At 41.8% G+C, this 26,127-nt stretch overlaps 1 protein-coding gene across 1 annotated transcript; it reads left to right on the top strand.

Moving 5' to 3' along the window:
* Positions 1-119: 119 nt before the first annotated feature.
* On the top strand, positions 120-25,062 carry mios (missing oocyte, meiosis regulator, homolog (Drosophila)). Its single transcript, XM_056286573.1, has 12 exons — positions 120-376; positions 609-1,472; positions 1,864-2,357; positions 2,983-3,077; positions 11,683-11,937; positions 18,162-18,331; positions 19,154-19,219; positions 19,572-19,730; positions 22,843-22,995; positions 23,609-23,813; positions 24,065-24,194; positions 24,372-25,062. Exons 2-12 carry the CDS (start codon positions 654-656, stop codon positions 24,460-24,462), a joined length of 2,637 nt encoding a protein of 878 aa, XP_056142548.1. The 5' UTR covers positions 120-376; positions 609-653; the 3' UTR covers positions 24,463-25,062.
* The last annotated feature ends 1,065 nt before the right edge of the window (positions 25,063-26,127 follow it).

The following is a 26,127-nucleotide window of genomic DNA, read 5'->3' as shown; positions in this document are numbered from 1 at the left end:
GGATAGCCGCACTTTGGCGAAACTCCTCCCGAAGTCGTGCGCAAGAGGAACCTTCGATGAATATCCGAGGACTATTACGGACGCGTTTTCGGTGTAACACTCAAAATCTAGTCGAGCTTTCGGAGTTGTCCCTGATGACATGTGTATGTCAAATTGTAAGTCCCGCACATTTGCCATCCCGGTGTAGGTTTTTACTCGTAGCCATGTCGTTAAGAATATATATCTCGGCCCACGTCTTCTCGACTGGCTCTTAGTGGTTAAGTTCCTTCTTTCTTTCACGTGTTTATGTTAGCTCGATTTAGCATGCCACGAAGCTTGGACGTTAAACTTCAGCGTTAGGTTGGGTAACTAAACGTCACCAGCTGAAATGTGTAAGGTATGTCTCTTAAAATCAATAGATTGGCAAAGTATAAACGGCAGTTTGCTGGCCGTTCAGAGTCGTGTGCACTTTAGCGGCGACCAACGATGTATTTGGGTTTTGATTCCACTAACCGTACAAATGCTTGCTACTCGCTTCAAATCAGCACAACGTTTAGTGCAACAAGAGTATCACGATTATTCACCCATCGTATTTAACCGTCTAACTTACAAACTGTTTACCATTTTAGAGTGAAGCGTCCCGCGAAGAGAGGTTTCCAGGTTATTTGTGAAACATGAGTGGCTCAAAGCCAGACATCCTCTGGTCTCCCCACCACCCGGACCGCTATGTCATTTGTGACTCTGAGCTGGGACTGTACCGAATTGGACCCGTGGGTAGTGCGGAAACCAAGGCTGGTACTCTCCCACTGTCTGAAGAAACTGCTGCTACTCTACTCGCCATTAACTCCGACACCCCTTACATGAAATGTGTGGCCTGGTATCCAAAACACGAGCCCGAGTGTTTGCTAGCCGTGGGCCAAGCTAACGGCAGAGTCGTGCTCACTAGCTTGGGCCAGAGCCACAATTCTAAATGTAAAGAACTCATGGGGAAGGAGTTTGTGCCCAAGCACGCCCGCCAATGCAACACTTTAGCCTGGAACCCCGTGGACAGCAATTGGCTTGCTGCGGGGCTGGACAAACACAGAGCGGACTTCTCTGTGCTCATTTGGGACATCAGCAGCAAGTTTTCTCCAGAGGCAAGTGTGACAGCTGAAAAGATCCGCCTTTCATCTGTGGATTTGGACTCAGGCATGGTGGTAACTAAACCACTTTATGAATTAGGGCAGAATGATGCCTGCCTTTCCCTCTGCTGGCTACCTCGAGACCAAAAGCTGCTGCTGGCAGGTATGCACCGTAATCTAGCCATATTTGATCTGAGGAACACCAGCCAGAAGACATTTGTCAATACTAAGGCCATCCAGGGGGTGACAGTTGACCCACACTTCCATGACCGTGTAGCATCCTTCTTTGAGGGACAGGTAGCCATCTGGGATCTTAGGAAGTTTGAGAAGCCTGTGCTGACGCTGACTGAGCAGCCCAAGCCACTTACTAAGGTATGCCATTGATTGAGTTTGTTATGAAGGCAATATACCAACATTATATATGTGAAGCCTATTTGGGTCATGGTACCCTGCAAACAGGATGGGCATTAACACCAGCCTAGTCAATGCGTACTTGTCGACTGCATAGTACTTGCCCTTTAAAATTCAGTTTTGGTGTGGCTGGCAAATTTGTCTTCTCTACTAATCATGTGGCCTACAGGCCACATGATTAGTAGTTTTAAAGGTAGTTGAACTATTTTCAACTACCGTTAAAAAAGGTAGTTGAAAATAGTTAGTGTATTATTAGTATTAGGATAGAAAATAAATGATGACTTGGTTTTCTGCTATGTCTGCAAAGACTCCAAACGGTAATTAAGTATTGCATCCCCTATCTCATTCTCAGGTGGCCTGGTGTCCCACTCGCACCGGCCTGCTGGCAACATTGACGCGTGACAGCAACATCATCCGTCTTTATGATATGCAGCATACACCAACGCCCATCGGCGATGAGACAGAACCCACCATCATTGAGCGGAGCGTTCAGCCTTGTGAAAGCCAGATTGGCAGTTTTGCCTGGCATCCATCCTCTCAAAATCGCATGGTGGTGGTGTCCACTGCCAACCGGGTCATGACCGACTTCACCGTGTTTGAGCGCATCTCGCTGGCCTGGAGCTCTACCACCACACTCATGTGGGCTTGTGGGCGGCATCTGTACAACTGCGCCGAGGATGTGGCTGAGGGGGCAGAGAGCATGATCGAAAGAGACATAGCCACCAAGATGAGAAAGAGGGCCCTTTCCAGGTATGGCCATGATACCGAACAAGTGTGGAGGAACCACCTGCTTGCAGGAGGGGATGACTCTCAACTCAAATCCTTGTGGTATGACCTATATTATATCCTTTCGAAAGATCCAAGTGGTGGTTACAACATCAGGTAGTGTTACAGAGAGTGTAGTATTGCAGGTATGACAGAAATTGTTACATTATGAAGTGTTTTAGTCCAAAAGTCTATATTTTTGTGTTGGAGTGAGAATACCTTGTTGTTAAAGTTCATCATTCAATATGTCTCACATAAAGAGGATGCAAACTGATAAAACTTTTGTGAACTGAGGAGTACTATGCTCGCAATCATTTTGTAATGGTAGGTTTTTGCTTTTAACCTCATGAAACTAGAAGTACTCTGTTCCCTGGGGGAAGAGAATTGAAAGCAGTGACAAACCAAATGCAAGTGTTTTTTTTATGTGGCTGGTAAGATTATTTGTCCCTATGATAGGTAGCCAGCTATTGTTTTAAGAGTATTTTCTAGTTTAAAATAACAAGCTGGCTGATAAAATTATGGAAATGTTCTGTGAACGCCACATATTTATCCCAGCGCTGTAATATGATTACCCCATTAACCTGGCTCTAGATTTTAGATAAGTATTGTATTAAGTATTGAGACTGAGACTGTTGTGTAGCTACACCTCTAGATAGTGTAATGGAATTTTCCACTGGATGTTACATTTCCTATAAGTATTACATATGAAGCAGTGCACAGATGATATGGATTTGAAACTGCAGGGGAATAAACACTCTGTGGTCTACTCTGGTATCAAGAACATTATCAAAACCAGCTCAGGTAAGCAATCCCCATTCATTGATTGTTGGATACATATAAAGCCCTCTAAACACATTAGAAAAAGATCATAGATGGTTAAACAAAAGAAAAGGTGTACCAATTAATTTTGAAATTACATAGTCTTGATGAGTGGCGCCTCTAGCTGTGTGCAGATTACGCAAACTGTGTAGCCAGTAGCTCAAATGAAATTTGAATTTATAGCACATGTGTTCTGAAAAGATGCAACACTTTCAAATAGATACACGTTTGTTGGCTTTTAATGAAAACTCTGACATTGCTGATCTGTTCTCAGTGTCCTGCAGGTGACTGGTAGATTACCACAGTGGCCAGCTGTGCCCACTAATTGCATTATGCGTTTTTGGGCAACTTGTAAAAAATACTGTCAGAAAGAATACATTCTCATAATTGTATTGAGTAAATTTTAAAGTTTAAATCCACTACTCTGTGCTTCATTAAGGTAATTAAATCCAACTTTGTTGAGCATGCATTAACTTCTGTACATCGCTGGACTGTGTGACCAACCCCCACATCACCTGATTTACTCGACACTAGTGGGGATAATGTGATGGTGTACGTGTTGTTCCACTCCCAACAGTTATGATACTGTTTCATGTGAATTGATGTGAATAGTACTAGAGTGTGATATACTGGGCCATTTTCAAAGTGGTTGGTATATAATATCAGGATAATTTCCATCTGTGACTAATATAGCCTATACAGGATTTCCCTGCAAAACTACCCGACTCAACAGTCGCATTATTTCTGCCATGGTAGGCTTAAGTGCTATTAAATAAGGAACAAAGGCTTACAATAATGAAAATAATACATTTATTTTGCAACAAATTGAGTTGGAATTTAACATGCATTCGTTTCTGTAGCTTAATATCTTCATTAAACAGGAAAACTTGAATTTGCAGCCCCATAAGATCCACTGCTCGGACTCTCAGCAGTGCTACTTCGGAGTAGTTGAAGCTGTTCAAATCAATTATTGGTTCTCCACACTTTGTAATTATATGCAGTTCATGCAGTCTCTATACTGTGTTTGCCTCTGGGCCGGACTAAAGGCATATTTGTAGTAGATCGTGTGACATCATGTAACCTCTCATCTGTCTGTTCATTCAAAGGGATTCCTGCGGGTGCCCCTGCTCTTAATCAAGAGGCTTTAGATGAAGTTTTATTGGGTTTTAAAATAGGCTAATTTTTATGGTTTGTATGAGCTTTGTTTGAGTTCAAGAGGCTGTGTTTGGGACTGAGTTTTACCACAGAAGACTTTTTTTTTTTTCCGGCTGGACCGGACAAACCTGACAAACACAAATGTCTCTGACGAACTGACTGACTTGAGTGAGTGATCATATTTGACATGACTGGGCAATTAGATGAGGTGACCAGTAATGTCACTGAAGTTACACGATTGGTCACCCGAGCGCCAAGAGGCATGAGGTAGAGTGCACACTTAAAGCACTCCAAATAATAATCACTGTGGCAAAACACTCATTGGCGAATTCACAAAAGGGTTGCGCGGCTTTTGCCTGCACAAATAAGACTAAAAGAAACCGTGTAATTCTCAATGCACCCACAAAGGGTGAAATGCACCCCTAACTGCGGTGCCAATCAAATGGTGCCTCAGTGCTCTGGTGCTATTTGCACATATTTACATTAGGTAATAGGCATACATATTGTGAAAATTTGGCCCCTTTCTATGTAAATGAGCCTCATTGCAAAATACCAGTGCTAATAGCCACACACAGAGTGAACATTATTGGCATCTTTAGAGAGTTGGTGATAACTGATGCCCAAACTTTCCAGTGATCATGGCACCAGTGATTGTAGCCAGGTGAAGGCATCGTCATGCCAGGCATGCTCGTGAGCGGATATTTCATATGAGAATATGACTTATTCACTTAACTAAGACGGAAATCATTTGCAGATACATGTTGCCTGCCAGGTAAAACAATTGTTGCTACACTTTATGGCACAAAGCCACAATTTATACTTTGCCACATGGCTAATTGCAATCAAACGCAAAACAAGGGCAAATTGCACTCGCTGTAATATCATTAGCGCATTATATTTTTGTGAATCGGACTTTGAAGCTAAATTTATGTTCGCCCGAGTGTCCCCGGTGTGAGTGTGCACGTCAAAAATGACATCATCACATCTTTTGCGCTGAGCGCGAGGCTCCTCAAGTTGACTTGCGAGCATGGCCGTGCACCTTTGAATTTATGTCGAGGCGTGCGCTACGCTTTTCATTTCAAGATGGATGTGTTCGAAGGTAGACTGGCCAAGCTGGTGTGTGTGGCTTATTTCACATACACACAAAAAACAAATCACTAGATGTCCACTTTATGCTGACAGCCGGAAATGTGTAAATTCAATTATGTGTATTACAGGGGTCATAGTTAAAGGTGGTGTTGTACTGTACTACATTATATTGAGGTGTTTATAATGTTACGTCCCTCCTGTTTACGTACATGAGGGGGGCCAGAATATTAGAAACACCTGTGAATATAATGTAGCTCAGCACAACACTACCTCTATGACTGTAAAAAAAAACCCTGAACATTATACACAACATAAGAGCAACATTTATGGCTGAGCTTTTGTTTTGCATTAGATTAGATTATGAAGGTGTGCCTAATAAAGAGGCCTGTGTGTGTGTGTGTGTGTGTGTGTGTGTGTGTGTGTGTGCGTGCGTGCGTGTGTGTGTGTGTGTGTGTGTGTGTGTGTGTGTGTGTGTGTGTGTGTTTTTAACACCAATCAGCCAAACATTAAAACCATTGACAACATTATCTCATTACAATGGCACCTGTCAAGGGGTGGGATATATTAGGCAGCAATTCAACAGTCAGTTCTTGAAGTTGATGTGTTGGAAGCAGGAAAAATGGGCAAGTGTAAGGATCTGACTGACTATCACAAGGGCCAAATTGTGATGGCTAGATAACTGGGTGACAGCATTGCCAAAGCGACAGGTCTTGTGGGGTGTTCCCAGTATGCAGTGGTCAGTGCCTACCAAAAGTGATCCAAGGAAGGAAAACCGGTGAACCAGCGACAAGGTGATGGGTGCCCAAGGCTCAATGATGCACATGGGGAGCAAAAGCTAGCCTTTCTGGTCCGATCCCACAGAAGAGCTACTGTAACTCAAATTGCTGAAAAAGTTAATAGATAGATAGGTGTCAGAACACAGTGCATTGCAACTTGCTGTGTATGGGGCTGGGTAGCCGCAGACCTGTCAGAGTGCCCATGATAACCCCTGTTCACTGCTGAAAGTGCATACAAAGGTCATGTGAGTGTCAGAACTGGACCATGGAGCAATGGAAGAAGGTGGCCTGGTCAGATGAATCACATTTTCTTTTACAACATGTGGATGGTTGGGTGGGTCTGCAACGTTTACCTGGGGAAGAGGTAGCACCAGGATGCACTATGGGAAGAAGGCATGCTGGAGCAGTGTGATGCTCTGGGCATTATTCTGCTGGGAAAACCTTGGTTTCATTCATGTGGATGTTACTTTGACAGATGCCGACTACTTAAACATCATTGCAAACCAAGAACACCCCTTTATGGCACCAGTTTTCACTGATGGCAGCGGCCTCTTTCAGCAGGATAATGCGCCCTGCCACACTGCAATATGTTTTCAGGAATGGTTTGAGGAACATGACAGAGTTCAAGATGTTGCCTTGGCCTCCAGATTGTCCAGATCTCAATCTGCTTTAGAGTCTGTGGGATGTGCTGGAAATACAAGTCCGATCCATGGAGGCCCCACCTTGCAACTTACAGGATTTAAAAGATCTGCTGCTAACGTACTGGTGCCAGATACCACAGGACACATTCAGAGGTCTTGTGGAGTCCATGCCTTGATGGGTCGGAGCTGCTTTGGTGGCACGAGGGGGACCTACACAATATTAGGCAGGGTGTTTTAATGCTTTGGTTGATTAGTGTGTGTGTGTGTGTAATAATATATATTCAAATCATTATTTCACTTCATCACATCAAATCAGTGCTATAAACAACCACGATTATGTTACGGGATAGCATTCTACAGAAGGGAAACAAATGAAAAGAAAAACAAGTTGATTTATTTAAAAAGCACAGTATTTGTTTGTATATTGAAGTTACATGTCACATTTTGAAGCTCAGAATTTAAGAACTATACTCAGTTGGGATCTTAAAGTCCTGAGTCACCTTTTGCTGTTCACAATGATCTCAAACACAGAACAAAACAAATTAAAAACAAACATAGCAGTAGTTAAAACAGCCTCTCCTAATGCTGGTTATTCCCTGGTCTCGGTTGGTTACAAAGGGTGATGGAGCTTTTGCTGTTAGAGCCCCCACACTATGGAACGCTCTTCATGTGGAGCTAAGACGAGCTAAGTCTCTAGCTTCTTTTAAATCTCGTCTCAAAACTTTTCTTTTTATGAAAACTTTTACAAATGTTTGATATTTGTTTTTATTTATACTGTTTTTATTTTTACTCTTATTTGATCTTACTCTTATTTTTGCCTTCTCTGGTTTTATTTTTTTTGTTGTGAAGAACTTTAACATCGTTTTAGAAAAGTGCTATATAAATAAGATTATTATTATTATTATCATTACTGCTATTAATGACTATGGCCTTCCAGGGCACAAGAACCTGTGGTGTCTGGAGGTATGACCTCAGGTCGTTTTGGACATGGGTTCGGACAGCAGCTGTAGCCCACGTTGCAGATTGATAATGTTCTTCCGGTAACTCTGTTGACTTTTTGCTCATTCACAGAATATTTTGTTTGTATGCCCCCCGGCATTTCACAGGATACTGCAACGAACAACGCTTCAGCATAAACGCCTCTGCGCATGCTCTTAGCTCATGCGCCATTTGTGGAGGCCCCCGCCACAGTTTCTTGCGCAGGCATAAACAATGCATGAGACAGTGCAGATAGCAGTTGCAAGTGATGTGCAATTCCTGGTGCTATCAGCGGCCGGAATCCATTCTTTGTGAGTTCGCCTGTCAATACAGAGTGAGTCTTAGCAAAACGAGACACATCCGCAGATAGAAACAGATGAAAGAGGAGGGGGAGTTAAAATAAATAGAATAGGTATACTTATAATTAAATTCTCTGGAAAGTATTGTTCTTGCAACTTTATTTATAGCCCCCCCTTTTTTTTTTTAACTAGATAGTAGCTTAACCATGTCGTGATATACTACTTCAGTATACTTTTACAACAAATATTACTGGGACCCCTACAGAAAATCGCAGATGAACATGGATCATCATCATCAGCGGTCACTCGAGGTTGAGTATGACTGTCCTCCTTCTAGGTCTTTGTGGGTATCCTTGTGGGAGGATGCCTGCGCATGACAGCTTTTTACATGGAGTGGCTGATGCACCTGCAGCCACCACACGGTCCTTGGCAGCGGGTGGCCAAAGTCCAATGGCATGACGAACCAAGACGATTGGGGGCCACCCTCTGTTGCAGCCTTCATCAGCCTTCACTGGCATTGTCTTTCACCAGTTCCGCCGTTGAGGCCTTTGTTTGATCACGCGTCATCTGGAACCTCCCCCTTGACCTATCCGCCTTGGGTGACCCTACCAGGAGCCAAGCTTGGGATGGCATAGCTCTTGGGATCATTAGTACATGCAAGCTTCTCCACCATGACAAGGTGGTGATCCAGGAGAAGATCCAGGAATTCAAATTATAGACACTACCACTGACTATCCCACTAACAAATTGACCACAATTTTGAACATTGACCATACACGGTCCAGCAATATACTAGGTTTTGACCTAGTCTTGTTTTCCTGTAGCCTTTATTTAATCAGCAAAGTCACTTACAATTTCATTTAGCAGACGTTTTTATCCAAAGTGACGTACATCTGAGAGTTAATACAACGCAAGCAAGGATCTAGTTAGGAGGCGACAACGTAAGTGTCAAAAACACTAGGTTGAAGTCCGATGTCAACAGGCAGTGCACAAAGGCAATGCATAGTGTGTATAGAACCGACTTTTAGAAATTTTTTTAATACCATCAGAGGTGTTTGAGAAAGAGCTGGGTCTTTGACTTCTTAAAGATGGAGAGGGACTCAACAGATCGAATGGAATTGGGTAACTCGTTCCACCACCAGGGAGCTACAGAAGAGAAGAGTCTGACTAGTGACTTAGGGCCCCATTGTGGGGGAAGTGCCAGGCACCTTTCATTGGCAGATGTACGTATTTCGATTCTTGAGAGAGAGAGAGAAACATGTATAACATTAAAAGCATAAGAACATAAGCAAAATTAAGATGTTAGGGCAAGAAAGTTTATTTATATAGCACATTTCGTACACAGGGCAATTCAGTGTGCTTTACACAAATAAAAACCGAAAAGGAACAACCATATAAAATATAATTAAAAGAGTAAATAAAAGCAAATAGGAGCAATCGTATATAAAAATAAAATGAAGAGTACAAAATACATAAGTTGTACTTTGAAATAGTAATTAAAAAGTAATATAATTAAAAGACAGGCACTATAAAAAGAAAATACAAAATACAACAAAAAAAAGAATAAAAACTTAGTCACTTCCCCCACCGGGAGTGACTAGAGATCTACTTCCAGAATTAAAGTGCAGTAGGAATAAGGTGCAAGTTTTAATGCTCAATCATAGGCACAAGAAAAAATAAATGTTTTTAACCTAGATTTAAAAATTGCTATATTTGGGGCACATCTAAGATCTTCTGGTAGTTTGTTCCAGTTGCATGCAGCATAACAGCTAAATGCTGCTTCACCATGTTTGGTTTGGACTCTGGGCTGGACTAACTGACCTGAGTCCATTGATCTTACAGCCGTACCCGGTTTATACTCTTCGAGCATGTCAGTGATGTATTCTGGGCCTACACCATTCAGTGATTTGTAGACAAGTTGCAGCACTTTAAAATCGATTCTGTAACTAACTGGAAGCCAGTGTAAAGATTTCAGGACTGGAGTAATGTGCTCTGTTCTCTTGGTCCTGGTTAAAACCCTAGCAGCAGCATTCTGAATAAGCTGTAGCTGTTTAATGGTCTTTTTGGGAAGACCAGTTAAGAGACCTTTAGAGTAATCAATTCAACTGGAAGTAAAAGCATGGATGAGCTTCTCTTTGTCATTTTGGGATACCAAACCCTTGATTCTGGCTATATTTTTAAGGTAGAAGGCTGTTTTAGTGATTGCTTTGATATGGCTGGTGAACGTGAGATCTGAGTCTATTAAAACACCAAGATTTCGGACTTGGTCTTTGGCCAAACACAATAATCTGTTTTTGCCTTATTTAATTGAAGAAAGTTTTGGCTCATCCAATTATTTATTTGCCCCAAACAGTGACACAGTATTTGGAGTAGATAAATTGGGCTGAGATCATCAGGTGAGAGAGCCAGATATATCTGATTATCATCTGCATAACTATGGTAAGCCATGTTGTTGCTCTGAAGAATTTGGCCTAAAGGTGACATGTACAGATTAAACGGGAGAGGACCGGGCAGTATGAAACAAACATTGAAGTGCAGTAAGGATTGTGTCGAAGAGAAGGTGTTGGAGGCATCTGAAATAATGTCCAGGATGGAACTCATGAAAGCTGTCATAGAGGTGAAATTGCCTAGTTTTAGAGATTTTTGTTACTCATTCTAGTCATGTCGTGCTAAATTCTGGATTTAAAGTGTCCTGTTGAGGTATTCGTTTTGGCAACATGTCAGCATATGTGATAAGAGGACCAGATATTATAAATGCCCTTCTCTGGTTTGCAGAGAAGGGCAGTTAATGGAGGAGTACAGGCTACATTGGTGGCAAATCTCATGGCAGAATGGTACAGAACATCTAGCTGCTCAAGGACACCTTTACAAGGACATCTGTCATGACATAACATTATGTGTAACAGAGCCTATACAAATGCAACAAAGAATCTTACAATTTAATCTACTTCGTGATTTACGGCGCACTTAACACTATTGTAATTGTCCTAATCTTAAACCCAGCCCCTGTCACAAAGGTTAAATAAGATGCCAAAATTTTATTGCAAGTAATATAAGGGTCCTATAAAAAAACAAAACAAGAAAACTTCAATTTCACAGGTTTCACTTTTCTAACTTGAATGGCAAGATTCCATGGTCATTTATGTCTTTTGAGTTTTAATGACATTCAGACCTATGGATCCCTTTAAAGCTCAATTTTATTAATTATGAATGAGTATTAATTTAATTTGAAAAACACAATTTTCTTCATTTATCAGAAACTTAACTTCTTAGAAGTATGTGGCCTTTTAACCCTGTTTGAGAAGGACACATACATTTTCTCAATCTAGTTTACAATACCGTGTACTTGTACTTACAGATTTTTTTACTGATCAGGCTATACTCACATTTTTGTGAAGAGAGATGGATAGATAAAGACTTGATATTTTACATTCATTTTTTGTTTTTCCTCTGTATATCTCAATAAGTCAATCCTTTAATCAACCAGTGAAATACTCATCCTGAACGGGAGGTTGGGGAATTGGGGTTTCATCATCTCCATATGAAACTGCATTGGAGAGGAAAAACTACATCTGGAAAATTGACAAATTCATGTTCACTTGCTGTCCAACATCCAAACCCACCACATATCCCTACATACTCCATCTAGGCACAACGGAGAGCCATAGGTGCTGGAGTGGCTCTGACCGGCAGACGGATGCACCACGATACCACAGTGAGGAGCGCAATCTGGCCCTGAGGCTGTGCGGCTGGATAAGTCGGGAGCCCGACATCGATGTGGAGCCCTTCCTGCGCTCCCTGGAGCAGGAGGGTGAGTGGGAGCGAGCTGCCGCAGTGGCTCTCTTCAACCTGGACATCCGCCGGGCTATCCTGATCCTCAACAAAGGAGCCACTGCTGAAAAGGGTGAGTAGCAGAATGATGTTTTGATGGGGTGGGGGATGATTGGATCTGGGGGACCAGGAATGGTCAGTGGGTCTTTGAAACTAGGTGTCAATGGTGGGGGCATGTTACAGTACTGGCCAGACCGAATACACACCACTGCAAATATAAGTGTCAGTAGGTGAAAGAATGACTAATGGTACATTCAAAGTTTCAGTGTAATTGGGTTCTTTTGTTTCATTGTCTCATCAGGCAGTAGACCATAATTGATTTGCTTTCACTGGCATGTCCCCATCTTTGACCAATTCAGCTGGGCAGGGATTGAGTTTCATGTTAATATATCACTTCTGTTTGGCAGAGCTGACTTCTGGCTCACTGAACTCACATTCCCCAAATGCCACAAATGTGGCAGGAACAAGTTACAGTAGAGTGACTTCAAAAACATGGAACTGGTAAGAAAAACTGTCACCAGACTGTGCTTTAGTGGCCAACGCATTGTGTATATTTCTTTGTACTTCTATACGTATGTATAAATTCGGGGTTACATGAGTGCATAATTTTTCAACTCAAGTGCTCCTTTCTTGAAAAACTCGAATTCTTGAGTAGTCAGGGGGGTCAGTCATGTGGGAGGTGTCTTGCATCAATTAAGACTATACAACTATGATGGGGTTGGTCTCAGCACATAGAGCAAAGCATAAGATTAATGATATGATATGAAGATAACACTTGCTGTTACCTCATGCAATGGTGAAATATGGATGATATCAATGATATTTTAACATTATAGTTACCAACATTCTACAGTAGCTCTCAGTTGGAACAACTGTTGGATACGAATAGGTAATTGTTGGTTTATTATTCTGTACATAATTTGAATAGTTTTAAAGTCAACCAAATCTTTAAATTTTAGTGCTTTTAGATGAATAAAAAGTGGATGCGCTGATTCTCTGTAAGTGGTTATATTTACAGTTCGGATAGCTCTTTTATGGAGGTTGAAGATTGAATCTGTGTTTGTTTTGTATGTGCTTCCCCACACTTCCACACAGTAGGTAATGTATGGGAGAATGAAGGAACAGCACAATGCATATAGGGAAGCTAGAATTAGTAGAGCTTTGACTTTGTTCAGTATTGCAATTGATTTGGATATTTTAGCTTTAATATAATTTATGTGTGGCTTCCAACTTAATTTGTTGTCTATTAATACTCTGAGAAATTTAATTTCAGATACTTTTCCAATTTCTACATCTTTTATCATGAGTTTCTTGTCTGAGTTGGTAGATTGATTCCCAAAGATTATAAATTGTTTTGCTTAAATTCAGTGTTAGTTTATTTGCATCAAACCAACTCTTCATCCTGCTCAGTTTCTTTTCCACTGTATCCAAGAGTTGTTCCAAGAGTTCTCCACAGCAAAGTTTGTATAATCTGCGAATAGAATGGTTTTTAGGGTTTTTGACACTTCGCATATTTAAGTACAATATGAACAAAAATGATCCCAACACTGAGCCTTGGGGCACGCCACACCTGACCTTCAGTAATTGTGATTTGAAGTTTTTTAAAGTCCAGAAATACCCCTACTGCATATTCTTTTTCTATTGCCTTTGTAATTTCTTCTACAAACTCTATCAATGCAAATTAAGTTGTCCTGTTGGCTCTAAAACCATACTGTTGTTCATACAGTACATTATGTTTTGTGATAAAATCACCTAGTCTTGTATAATATATTTTTTCCAGTATTTTAGAGAACTGTGGAAGCAAGGAAACAGGTCTTTAGTTTAAGAGTACATGTTTGTCTCCAGCTTTATATATTGGTATAACTTAAGCTGTTTTAATTTTTATTGGGAATACACTAGTTTGTAGAGACTGGTTACAGATATCTGTCAGGGGTTTTGCTATATATTCAGTAATGTTTTTAACTGTAGACATGTCAATACTATTCCAGTCTGTAGGCTTCTTGATCTTGAGGCTTTTTTTACAGTGTCAGTTTCTTTTTCATCAGTCCCTCTTATAAATATTGTTTCTTTAACATATATATATTTACTTTCTACACCATCACTACCACCAGACTTTGCAATCTCCCCAGCCAAACCAGGACTGACACTGACAAAAAATTTATTGAACTAATCTGTAGCTGAAGTCATATCAGTAGTGGTTGTGTTGTTTTTTGTCAGGAAATGGTTGGAGTATCTTGCCTTCCCAGTTCCATTTTTGATAATGACATTTAATATTTTCCAAGTATTTTTGATTTTTTTGTTTTCCTCCAGTAATATACTGTAGTATTCCTTTTTGCATCTTCTCGTAATTCATGTTATCTTGTGTGTATGGCCTCAGCTGTTCTTTTCTTAAAGAATTCTTTATATGATAGATTGGGATTTTTTTCTTGCATACATTGAATATTCCCTTAGTTAGCCAGTGTTTCTCAGCATTTTTATTTTTATTTTTTTGTTCCGCTACTTTCTTTACTAGAGGACAATTTTTTTCACAGTTATAGACAGAACTGTGTCATAGGGGCATCCAGGTAGCATGGCGATCTGTTCCGTTGCCTACCAACATGAGGCTCACTGGATTGCATGCCCGTGTTACCTCCGGCTTGGTCGGGCGTCCCTACAGGCACAATTGGCCATGTCTGTGGAGTGGGAAGCAGGATGTGGGTATGTGTCCTGGTCACTGCACTAGCGCCTCCTCTGGTTGGTCGGCCAGGGTGTCTGTTCAGGGGAGAGGAGGAACTGGGGGGAATAGCGTGATCCTCCCATGCGCTATGTCCTCCTGGCAAAACTCCTCACTATCAGGTGGGAAGAAGCTGCTGGCAACTTCACATGTATCGGAGGAGGCATGTGGTAGTCTGCAGCCCTCCCCGGATCAGCAGAGGGGGTGGAGCAGTGACCAGGATGGCTCGGAAGAGTGGGGTAATTGGCCGGATGCAATTGGGGAGAAAAGGCGGAAGAAAAAAGAAATGTGTCATAGGCTACATCTACATCTCCCACATAAACATGTTTCCAGTTTTGTTTCATTAGGTCCTGTTTAAAGGAGTTGATAGTGTCTTTTGATTTGTATCTAATTGTTTTGACTGTTTTAGTGTCATTCTTGGTCCTAGTACAGCTCTGTATGATTGCAAAGACTGGCAGATGAGTAATTTAGCACAGTGCAGCCTTGTAGTCATGGTGAATGCAGATAAACCAGAGCTTGGCTATCCAGTACAGGTAAAGTACGCAACTGCCACTGTGGGCTGTGCATTGCAAATTGTGGTCACTCACTCATGGACGACCTGAGAGGGACGTTTAGTAGGATGCGCTCGCAACTCGCAACAGGTACATCATGGGTCTGGACGGTTTCATGCTTGTTTATTTATTTGAGAGAATATTAATGTTGCGCAGTCCTGATATGAAGCTAAAAGCTGCTAATGTGAATTCAAGTATAGTACAGTTCAGGGACAGTTTTCTAAATGCTACACCCTAATGGGTGTTTATTATATTTTCATTTATTTGAGAGAACATTTATTTGGACTTACTTTTAAGTAAATTTTGCTGTATTGGTAGGCTGCAGTCAGTTGCAGCAGTATTGACAGACTTTTTTATTTAAGACGGAGCCATACCCTAGTTGTTCAGTAAACCGTTTAATAAAATTTTTTTTTTAAAAAAAAGGGCGTCCGGGTAGCGTAGCGGTCTAGTCCATTGCCTACCAGTACAGGGATCGCCGGTTCAAATCCCCGTGTTTCCTCCGGCTTGGTCAGGCGTCCATACAGACACAATTCGCCGTGTCTGCGGATGGGAAGCCGGATGTAGGTATGTGTCGTGGTTGCTGCACTAGCGTCTCCTCTGGTCGGTTGGGGCGCCTGTTTAGGGGGGAGGGAGAATTGGAGGGGAATAGCGTGACCCTCCCACGCACTATGTCCCCCAGGCGAAACTCCTCACTGTCAGGTGAAAAAAAGCAGCTGGCGACTCCACATGTATCAGAGGAGGCACGTGGTAGTCTGCAGCCCTCCCCAGATCAACAGAGGGGGTGGAGCAACAACCGGGGCGGCTTGGAAAATAGGGTAGTTGTCCAAGTACAATTGGGGAGAAAAGGGGGGGGGGATCCCAAAAATAAATAAATAAGAAACCGTTTTGTATTTTGTTTCTTTTCTCCTTGCTGTACCAAAAACGTACTGAACCATGACTTCAAAAACAAGGTACGTACCAAACTGTGATGTTTTTTGTGTACCGTTACACCCCTAACATCCTCTAACATTTGTTCTATTCTTGCCTTTTATTTATTTTGAGTAAGCAATAAGCCAACAAAAATTTTTTCATTGTATTTACTCTTTTTCAACAGTGCAGTCTATTTTCCCCATGTGAGGGCACTAAGCTACTGAATGGAGGATAAATATATGGAAATCCCTGTTTACTCAATACACATTCATGTATACCCTGTAGCAGTTGGTGCAAATAGCTCACAGACATACAGTGAGAAGGGAAGAGAATTTATTTCGACAAGTCATAACTAAGAATACCGTTTACTAGTGTGGGTCACATGTTTTTCTGCGGGACACTCTAATGAGTGTTTTCTGACAACGACAGATGGGCTGATCTAATTAGATAAAGAGTGTCAACAGAGCTACCTGGATGGTTCCAGTGTTAGCTTTGTAATGCCAAGTCTATCTCTCAGTTTAATATATGACTTAGTTTGATTAGTATTTGGCCACGTTTTAGATGCAATGCCTTCAGTAAGTACTGCATTTGACTCCTTGAATTATTCCTAATTTTCTCGTGGTGCAGCCTGACTTCTAAATTTTTGTACCCATTATTTTGTACCCATTTTACCCCATTATGTGAAAACATTACCCCAAAAATCAAAGGAATTGTTTATTTTTTCAAGTTAATTATAAATTAAATACAGATGTGCTAAGAAAAGTTCTACCCCTTAATTCAGTTGTGTGTACTAGCACCTTTTGCACTGATGACAGCTTTCTATGATTTGTCAGTATCAACTTGGCATTGCATATTTGGTTTTGCTCCCTTTATTTGTAGAGTTCTTAAAGGTCAGTGGTAATTACTTTGTGAATATCAAGATATACGTATATATCATGCTACAGATTTTAGGCATGCTTTAAGTTGGGGCTTGGTTGGTCTACTCCATGACCTGGCCCTTAATTCTGGAGCTATTCCACTGCTAATTTGGCTATATGCTTCCAATCATTGTCCTGTTGCAACATAAATCATCACCCGAGTCTGACATCTTTGGCACTCTGAGGCAAGTTCTCATCTAAAATTTGGTTGTACTTTGCTCTTTTCCTGAAAACCTCCCAGTCCCTGTTGCTAAAAAACAGGGATGTATTACTTGTACAATAAGCTCTCAGAAGACTGTAGGTGGTTTCATTTTTTTCCCCCATTTCCCAATAATGAATACATTGCTCTTTTGAACTCTCAAGGCTTAAAGTTTAGAAAATATTTTTAGTGTTAGCCAAGTAACCATGTAGGAATTTGACTTGAAGAATGCTCAACATTAAGAACACAACGATGTAAAGTTGATACTCTAAAGTAAAATATCCAGGAGTATCTATCAGTATCTATGTGAGCCTATCTACTTAATCTAACAAGTTCATTAAGTATCGAAATATCAGAACTGGCAAATAAGTAAGGAACAAGCGAATGATAAGTATCTATAACAAACAACACATGTAGGAGCAACACATTGTGGCAACCTATTGTAATGACATCTCGGATGGGATCGTTCATCTTCAGAGCTCATCTCATCATCATCCGCTTCTCTGGGGTCAGGTCGCAGTGGCAGCAAGCTAAGTAGGGTACTCCAGACGTCCCTCTCCCTAGCAATGTCCTCCAGCTCCTCCTGGAGGATCCCAAGGCGCTCCCAGGCCAGATTGGACATGTAGTCCCTCCAGCGAGTTCTAGGTCTACTCCGGGATCTTCCCCCAGTTGGACATGTCTGAAAAACCTCCAAAGGAAGGTGCCCAGGAGGCATCCTAATCAGATGCCCGAACCATCTCAACTGGCTCCTTTCGATGCGAAGGAGCAGCGGCACAGATCTGAAGAGCTCTACTCCCAGCTCCAGAGGGAGCTCGGAGTAGAGCTCTTCAGATCTGTGCCTCCTAACTGTTTTGTCTCTAATTCTATGGAGAGTTCCTTTGAACATCATATGTAAGAGTAACAGGTGTCGGGAAGGAAATATGTTTGCTGTTCTTAAATCCTAGAGAGAAAAATGGTGCTGTTTTTTTTGTTTGTGTTATGACTTAGCTTACCCAACCTTTCCTGCAGGTGACCTGAACCTGAATGTGGTGGCCATGGCTCTGTCAGGGTACACTGAGGAGAAGAGCTCCCTATGGAGGGAGATGTGCAGCTCCCTGAGGCTGCAGCTGAAAAACCCTTACCTCTGTGTCATGTTCGCCTTCCTTACCAGTGAGCCCGGGGCCTATGATGGAGTGCTGGTAGGCAAGGGGGAAAGACTACAGTGATCCCATGGGTCATATTGCACTGTAATTTTCAAGATTCTAATTTAGCAACAAGAAAATTCAGGTAATCTGAGAAACTTTGAAAGTTGAGGATTCTGAAGGAATTTTAGCAATAAACAATGCTGAACTGAATCAAATTAAGAGAATTCATTTTCCTGCTTTATTCATTCATATGACATTTTTGCATCACATGTTTGACACCTGCTCTTTTTATATCAGTTCAAACTTTTAGACCTTTTTCTGTCATGCACAAACAAGATGACAAGAAATTGTGGGTTTTAGGACATGCTCTATCTACTCTGCCCACTGAAACTCATGGGCTTATTAATTATCAGTTAATTTTACCATTATTTTAAGATAAGAACTTAAAAAGTGCAATAAACACATATTTTTGCGCATTGCCTGCTGTGGTTGGTGCATGGTTGGGGAATTTCATCCAGCTTGTGTCATTATTTTTCAATCCATCTAGATTTTTAAAAGTAATGCATCCAAATGATGAGTTGATACATGCCATCATAATAGAGTAGACAGTCTTCAAGCATTTTCAGCAGTGGTTTGGCTTATGACTGGTGTTGAATTTCCTATCATAGATGTAACCAAGTGAACAGTAGATTTCAGTGCTGGAGATTTTGGGATAAACTCCCCTAGAGGGCCTCAGTAACCTTCAAGTTGAATGTAGGGGAAATCCATAAACATGGATTAGAAAATTAGAACAGTTATGCTAGCATGATTTTCTTTCATTGTTACCAAAAGATTTCCAGATTTTTTTGAGATACTTTTTCTGTGTTGACTTTTCAGTATGAGAGCAGTGTTGCCGTGCGGGACCGAGTGGCCTTTGCTTGTATGTTCCTCAATGATGCACAGGTAAATCCCTTCATCACCACTTAATGAATATAAGATTATATTTCTCTTATGCTACTTTTTTGACATGTCACTGCTTTGTAATACTATTTACTTACTTTTATCCAATCTAGTACTTGGGTCACTTATTTGACGTTCTCAGCCGACATTCTCAATTGCGTGTGCAGTGTTTAGATTTATTATCTTTATCAATGGCTTTTTGAGAGGAGTCACGGCTTGGATTGAGCCTGAGGTCTCCTGATTACAGGGTGGTCTAACTGCTAAACTGCCTCATTATTAGTGATTGGAGATTATTATGGTATGAATTGGACTCCTGCTTTGCTAAACTGGCTCTCTGCTACGTTTTTTGATGCAGCTGCCCCGCTACATTGAGAAGCTGACCAGTGAGATGAAGGAAGCAGGCAACCTGGAAGGCATCCTGCTGACGGGGCTAACTAAAGATGGTGTGGATCTGATGGAGAACTATGTCGACCGTACTGCAGATGTCCAGACTGCCAGTTTCTGCATGCTCAAGGTAAACAGAAACATGGGATACAAGCAAATTTGGGTCTGGACAAATTTTCCCTAGTCACATTAAGTGTGTTGAATATCTACGTTGCTGTCTGATGGAGGCTCATTCAATTCAGATGGAAAACCAGTTATAACTGCTAGATTTCATTTGCAGATGCAATCAATGTGTTGGCATTTGCATTTATTCTACTTATGATTTTATGCAGGCACAAAATAAACTAGCTCTATATGACATATTTGAGAAAAAAATAATTTAATCACTAAAGCAATGTTAAATGCAAAACTGGTAATGTTTTTTACACTATAATCAATAATCAGTCTTGATCCATTTCATCTAATCATGTGTCAGCAATCTGACCCTTTTGCGATTTGTTATATTGTGCCCATAGTTTGCAGGAAAATACATTTTGGATATCTGATTACCTGCTATTTTGTACTTGGAGGGTTAGGGTCAGGGTTGGGATAAGAGTAGGGGCTACATCCTTCCTGTCCATTTCCAAGAAGTTACAGCTTTTAAAATAATGGTTTGATACCCGGTCATTGGAACTCATTTAAACCCTTAAAAGCTATCTGAATCAAGCTTTATCAAAGTGGTTTGCCCCAGGGGAAAAAAAAAAAAGTTAAAGCAATGGTATGGGTCTAGAACTTGTCAGTTTACCTTAGTGCACTTTTGTGTTTTCTACTTAATGATTATACCTGCTGTAACCCACACCTATAAAGTGTACTGCTGTGCAAAGGGCATCCACCATTTATGAAATCATCACTAACAGTGGCTAACTCACTGCTACTGCAGTAGATTCAAGATTCAATAACTTTATTGTCATTGTACCAAACACAACGAAATTGCAGTTGTGTCAACCTCAGAATGGTGCATACATAAAAGAAATAAGAAATATAAAATATCAGCAATAAAAAGTACAGTCTTAACAATATACAGTATAAGGTATAAAATGCAGTACAGTTAACGATGTCATACAACTTACAAGATGCAAAAACATCAGCAAAAATGCAGTAAAGGTGTGGTGGGCAGATATGAAGTGGCTTAAATTTACATGTGAGTAAATATTCACAAACGTCTGTTTTGCCGGTGACATTGATGGCCTGGCTGGTAACGAACAAGAGCTGATAAGCTTGGTTGAACACCTTGACAAGACATCAAAGGCATATGGCATGGAGATCAGTGCCAAAAAAAACAAACTAATGACTAATAACACCAATGGCATTACCAGTAACATTCAGGTCAATGGTCTGACACTCTCAACAGTCAACAAATTTAAATATCTTGGGGCCATCATCACAGATGAAGGGTCCAAACTGGAAGTCCTTTCCCGCATTGCACAAGCGACCATGGCACTCACAAGGTTAAAACCCATCTGGAAAGACAAAAATATTAGTACCGGGTCTAAAGTCAGATTGATGCACTCACTAGTCATTGCCATCTTTTTATACGCATGTGAAACTTGGACACTCACAAACAGAGCTCCAAAGAAGAATAAGTGCAATGGAGATGAGGTGCTACAGAAAGATTCTAGGCATCTCATATAGAGACCATTATTATGAATGAAGAGGTGAGAAGAAGGATTACACAAGCCATTGAAACACATGAAGACTTGTTGACAGTCGTCAAAAAGAGAAAACTGAAATGGGATGGTCACATCTTGAGAAGTTCCAGCCTTGCCAAGACCATCCTGCAAGGCACAGTGAGGGGCAGATGAAGACGAGGCAGACAAGAAGCGATGGCTATGTAACATCAGAGAGTGGACAGGCCTTGACTTTGCCATCTTACAGAGGGCAGTTGAGGACAGACAGAGATGGTGAGGACTGGTTGCGGATTCAACAGCGGTGCCCCAATGACCCCTTGAGAGGTTATAGGATAGGTGACAGGTGAGGTGAGTAAATATTGCAAATATTGCACGTGCCCAATGGTGGCATCACATCAGTCTCATCAGACTGAGGAGATGTCTGAGTTCATTAGTGCCACAGCTTTTGGAAAGAAGATGTTTTCAGTCTCTTTGTATGTACGTGTGCAGGTTGATCTGAAGCGCCCACCTGATGGGAGGGGTAGAAACAGATGGTGTCCAGGGTGTGCAATATCTTTTATGATGTTCTCAGCCCTCCTCACACAGCGAGTGCTGTGAAGATGTTCTCGTGAGGGCAGCTCAATGCCAACAATGTCCTGTGCTGTTTCCACAACACGCTGGAGGGCTTTTTGTCAGCTTTGGTGCAGCTGCTGTACCAGGCTGTCATGCAGTTTGTTAGGATGCTCTTGATGGAGTATCTTTAAAAGTCGACAAGCAGCTTTTGGGGGAGGTTGGGTCTCCTTAGCCTCCTCAGAAAATAAAGGCATTGTGTGCCTTACTCACCACTGCTGAGGTGTTGTCTGCCCAGGAGAGGTCCTCTGTGATGGTGACTCCCAGGAACCTGGAGCTGGGGACTCTCTCCACAACCTCTGTGTTGATGTGGATAGGACTGTGTGTGATCTTCTTGGAGGTCCTAAAGTCCACGATAATCTCCTTGGTCTTTTTGGTGTTTAAGACCAGGGTGTTGTTAGCACACCATGTTGTCAGGTTCTGAACCCTCCTCCCTGTATGCCGCTTCGTCATTGTCTGATATGAGCCCGATGACTGTTATATCATCCGCAAACTTAACAATAGCGTTTGAGTTGTGGATGGGTTGGCAGTCATGTGTGAACAGTGCATAAAGGAGGGGGCTCAGCACACAACCCAGGGGGATGCCAGTGCTCAGGATGAGGGTGGAGGATGTGTGCTTGCCCAGTGCTGATATGTAATGTAATGTAGTGTCTTTAACCCAGGGACACTTAAACTCATTCAACTCATTTTCTTTCTGAATGTAGATTGCTCAACCATCATATTACATAGACACTGTAATTAAGAAAATGTCTTTGCATAACCCTGTGAGATGCACATACACACACACATTTCATAAGAGGGGTGAGCCCAGGGTCAGCTGGGAGCATTCAGAAGTTTTCAGTCTTATTTAGCTACAGTTTGACAGGGATGGACACATTTGATATTGTGGCCACCTTTACTCCCCCCTTAATATTGCCAAACTGTCAGGAATAATTCTTAGTTGTTGGGTTTTTTTTTTCTTTAAAGGGTTCCCCAGGTGAGGTGGTGAAGGACCCACGTGTTCAATGCTGGATTGAAAATTACCGGAACTTGCTAGATGCGTGGAGGTTCTGGCACAAACGGGCCGAATTTGACATCCATAGGGGAAAGTTGGACCCCAGTTCAAAACCCCTGGCCCAGGTAATCAACATCAGAGAAGGACAATTATTTTGTAATTGTATTTAGTTAGGTTATTTGTGGAAAACATCCAGGCATTGACAGAATCAACACGATCTGTGTCTATTAAGTGAGTCTATCTTTGGGGTTTTATAATTTCACTGAAGGTCTTCCTGCAATTGTAATATTAAGATTACTAAGATTACTATCATTACTCATTAAACAGCTAGCAGTCTCTGCCAAGCAATGTCAATGGTTAATCAAGTGTTTCAGCCATGCTGATAATCCTCATAAAGCAAGGCTTGCTGATTCTTGTGGTAATTGGAGAACTAGTTGATAATATTTGTACTTGTTTCTTATGTACATGTATTATATTGCAGAAAACGTTTCAGAGGGTACTCAGTCTCCTGTTAATAGTCGTTGTGTACAATGTCGTAAACCATGATCTTCACTGAGATTCTTGCAGCAACTTATTTGGCAGCAACTTCTTCATTACTGATACTTTCATTATCTAATACTTATCTCCTAACGACATCCAGACACCTGGTGAGCGAGTGCCCCTCTCTGCCTGCTCTACCTACAGTTTCACCTGTCCTTATCAGCTTACCTGTGTGTTTGTTCCTCCCCTGTGGGCCAGGTGTTTGTCAGCTGCAACTTCTGCGGGAAGTCCATCTCCTACAGCTCCTCAGCCATGCCCCATCAGGGCCGTGGTTTCAGCCAGTATGGCGTCAGTGGCTCACCCACCAAGTCAAAAGTGACAAGCTGCCCTGGCTGCAGGAAACCCCTTCCGCGCTGTGCCCTCTGCCTTATGAACATGGGCACGCCTGTTTCCAACTCCCCAGGTAAGGTGGTTCACACTGGGTAATGTAGATGGTTGCTACACTATCAGTAATGGAAACTGAGTATTTGGAGAGAGAAATTGTGTGTTCTTTGATCAGTATTTAAGGGCATATGCACCCTGAGTTCAATAGTCATTCCAATTTCTTTTATTGTTATGGTGCCATGTACCGAAAAGTTGATGGGCACCAGAAAGCCTGATGATATTGACAGCCTCATTATTCTGATTTACATATGGTCAATTCTCTTTTGTAAGGCACAGGAAAGTCAGATGAGAAAGTGGACCTGACAAGAGAGAACAAGCTGGCCCAGTTCAGCAACTGGTTCACCTGGTGTCATAACTGCCGACATGGTGGTCACGCTAGCCACATGCTTAGTTGGTTCAGGTGAGGACCCAACAACATATTTGGAACTATTCTGATAGCTTTACCTAAAATTTATTGGTAAAATTACAGTTTTTCACTTTCATGCACTTTGGAAACGTCTGTCTTTTGTATTAGGTGCACAGCTGTTGTGTGGTTATTTTCTGTTCTTTTTTGCTGACTTTCCCCTCTTCTCTATAGAGACCATACAGAGTGTCCAGTGTCGGCCTGTACTTGTAAATGCATGCAACTGGACACTACGGGGAACCTGGTGCCTTCAGACAGCAGTTAAAGATGGAGGATCCCATCTGAACCCCTAACTAAAACACCAGCCTTCAAGCTGCCCAGTAGGAGCTCTCTACTGCACCTGCTGCATCAAGAGCTGGGTCAGGCGCAAAGGGTGCTGGTAGCACACTCAGCTCTGCCTGAATAGCACGAATTACTGTTGCCAGGTGTGAATGTAACACTGTAACATGGCAATTTGATGACAAGAAGGGAGGCAGTGTGTGTTAATGATGTAACTAATTTAATGAAGGAAAGGGATCAAATGCAGCTCAGTACCCTACTTGTGACAATTGGAGATCCCAATCAGGAGAATGAGAGGATGCACTGTGATCAGCCTCTTATATTACCTCAATCAGTATGATGGTTTTTATTGTGATTTATTAAAAAAATAAAAAAATAGAATAAAATGTATACTCACATCAGGTGTATGATGTGATCAGAGGTGCCATACATTTGTGTTTTCCTTCAAAGCATTAATTTCCTTGTGGTTTTTAATATCTTTGTTTGGGTTACAGAGGAAAATTCAGATACCTCATAAGAGTGTTGTTCTGGGAAGAGTGCTAATGACCCTCCCTTCCCTCTGGGAGAGGCACATATGTACAATAAAAATACTCTGCTTGCTCTCTTCATGTTTCCCATGTGCCACTCTTCATCTGGCATTGTATAGTAGCACTTCCAAAGTAAAGGATGGGGATTTATGGGGGTTGGGGTGGAGGGGACAGGGATGGGGGTGTCTGTGTATTCACCTCCCCACTCCAGGCCTGTGGTCTATGAAAGAGGCTCCCCAGAAAACAGCAGCTGCTCGGCACTCTGACAAGACCCACCAGATTGTTCTCCCTCATAAAGAACCTCAGCTGCCGGAACACCATTGACTCAAAGAGAGGGCGAGAGAACAGACAGCCTTAGCCCTGTTTGGCCCCCAGTCCACCCCACCCACCCGCCATCACACACACAAACACACACTCTCTTCTCTCCCTCTGGTGCCCAAATCGCACCCAAAATATGCATACCACACATCTATCCAAGGATGGACGCCATCCACGGGGCATGGCTGTTTGTAAGGCGCATTGTTAATGGGCTTTCTCTCTTTCTCTGCCACCCTCCCTTGTCAGTCATCAGCCCAAGAGAGGCATTGCAAGTGAGATGTGTGTGTGTGTATGTGTGTGTGTTGGGGGGGCAGCGCTGCTAAATCACTTAGTCATGGAGGAGGAGGGTACAGGGCAGGTCACAGGAGCTGCTGTATGCCTGTATGCAACTCTCACCAGGGTCTCTCCCAGTGTAGGAGGTTTTATAGGCCTGCTGGCCTTTTGTGAACTATTTCAGAGTGGGGTTGACAAATTGTTGTGTGGCATTCTGAAAACAAAGTTACTTAATCTTCATCCTTTCAGTGTTTCTTCTGTTTGCCTTTGAAAATAAGTTCACAGTGACAAATTGGACCTATGAATGGGATATTTTCCCGTTTATTTTTATACAGTTTATTTTTTCCTTTATAACTCGTGCAAAACTAATTGGGATTTCTCAAATGTAAACACTACGCAATAGAAGTTTTTCTCTACTTAAACCTAACCATTCTCATATATCAATATGACAGACACTGAAAGACACAGACGAATGACTCACTCAGGGAAAGCTGATGAGCGAAAACCTCCACTTTCCCCAGTTTCATGTAACC

The sequence above is a fragment of the Lampris incognitus genome, chromosome 9, assembly GCF_029633865.1.
Source record: "Lampris incognitus isolate fLamInc1 chromosome 9, fLamInc1.hap2, whole genome shotgun sequence".
Taxonomy (NCBI): Eukaryota; Metazoa; Chordata; class Actinopteri; order Lampriformes; family Lampridae; genus Lampris; species Lampris incognitus.
The sequence above is the reverse complement of the archived record's forward strand: the minus strand, read 5'-3'. Positions and strand labels throughout refer to the sequence as shown.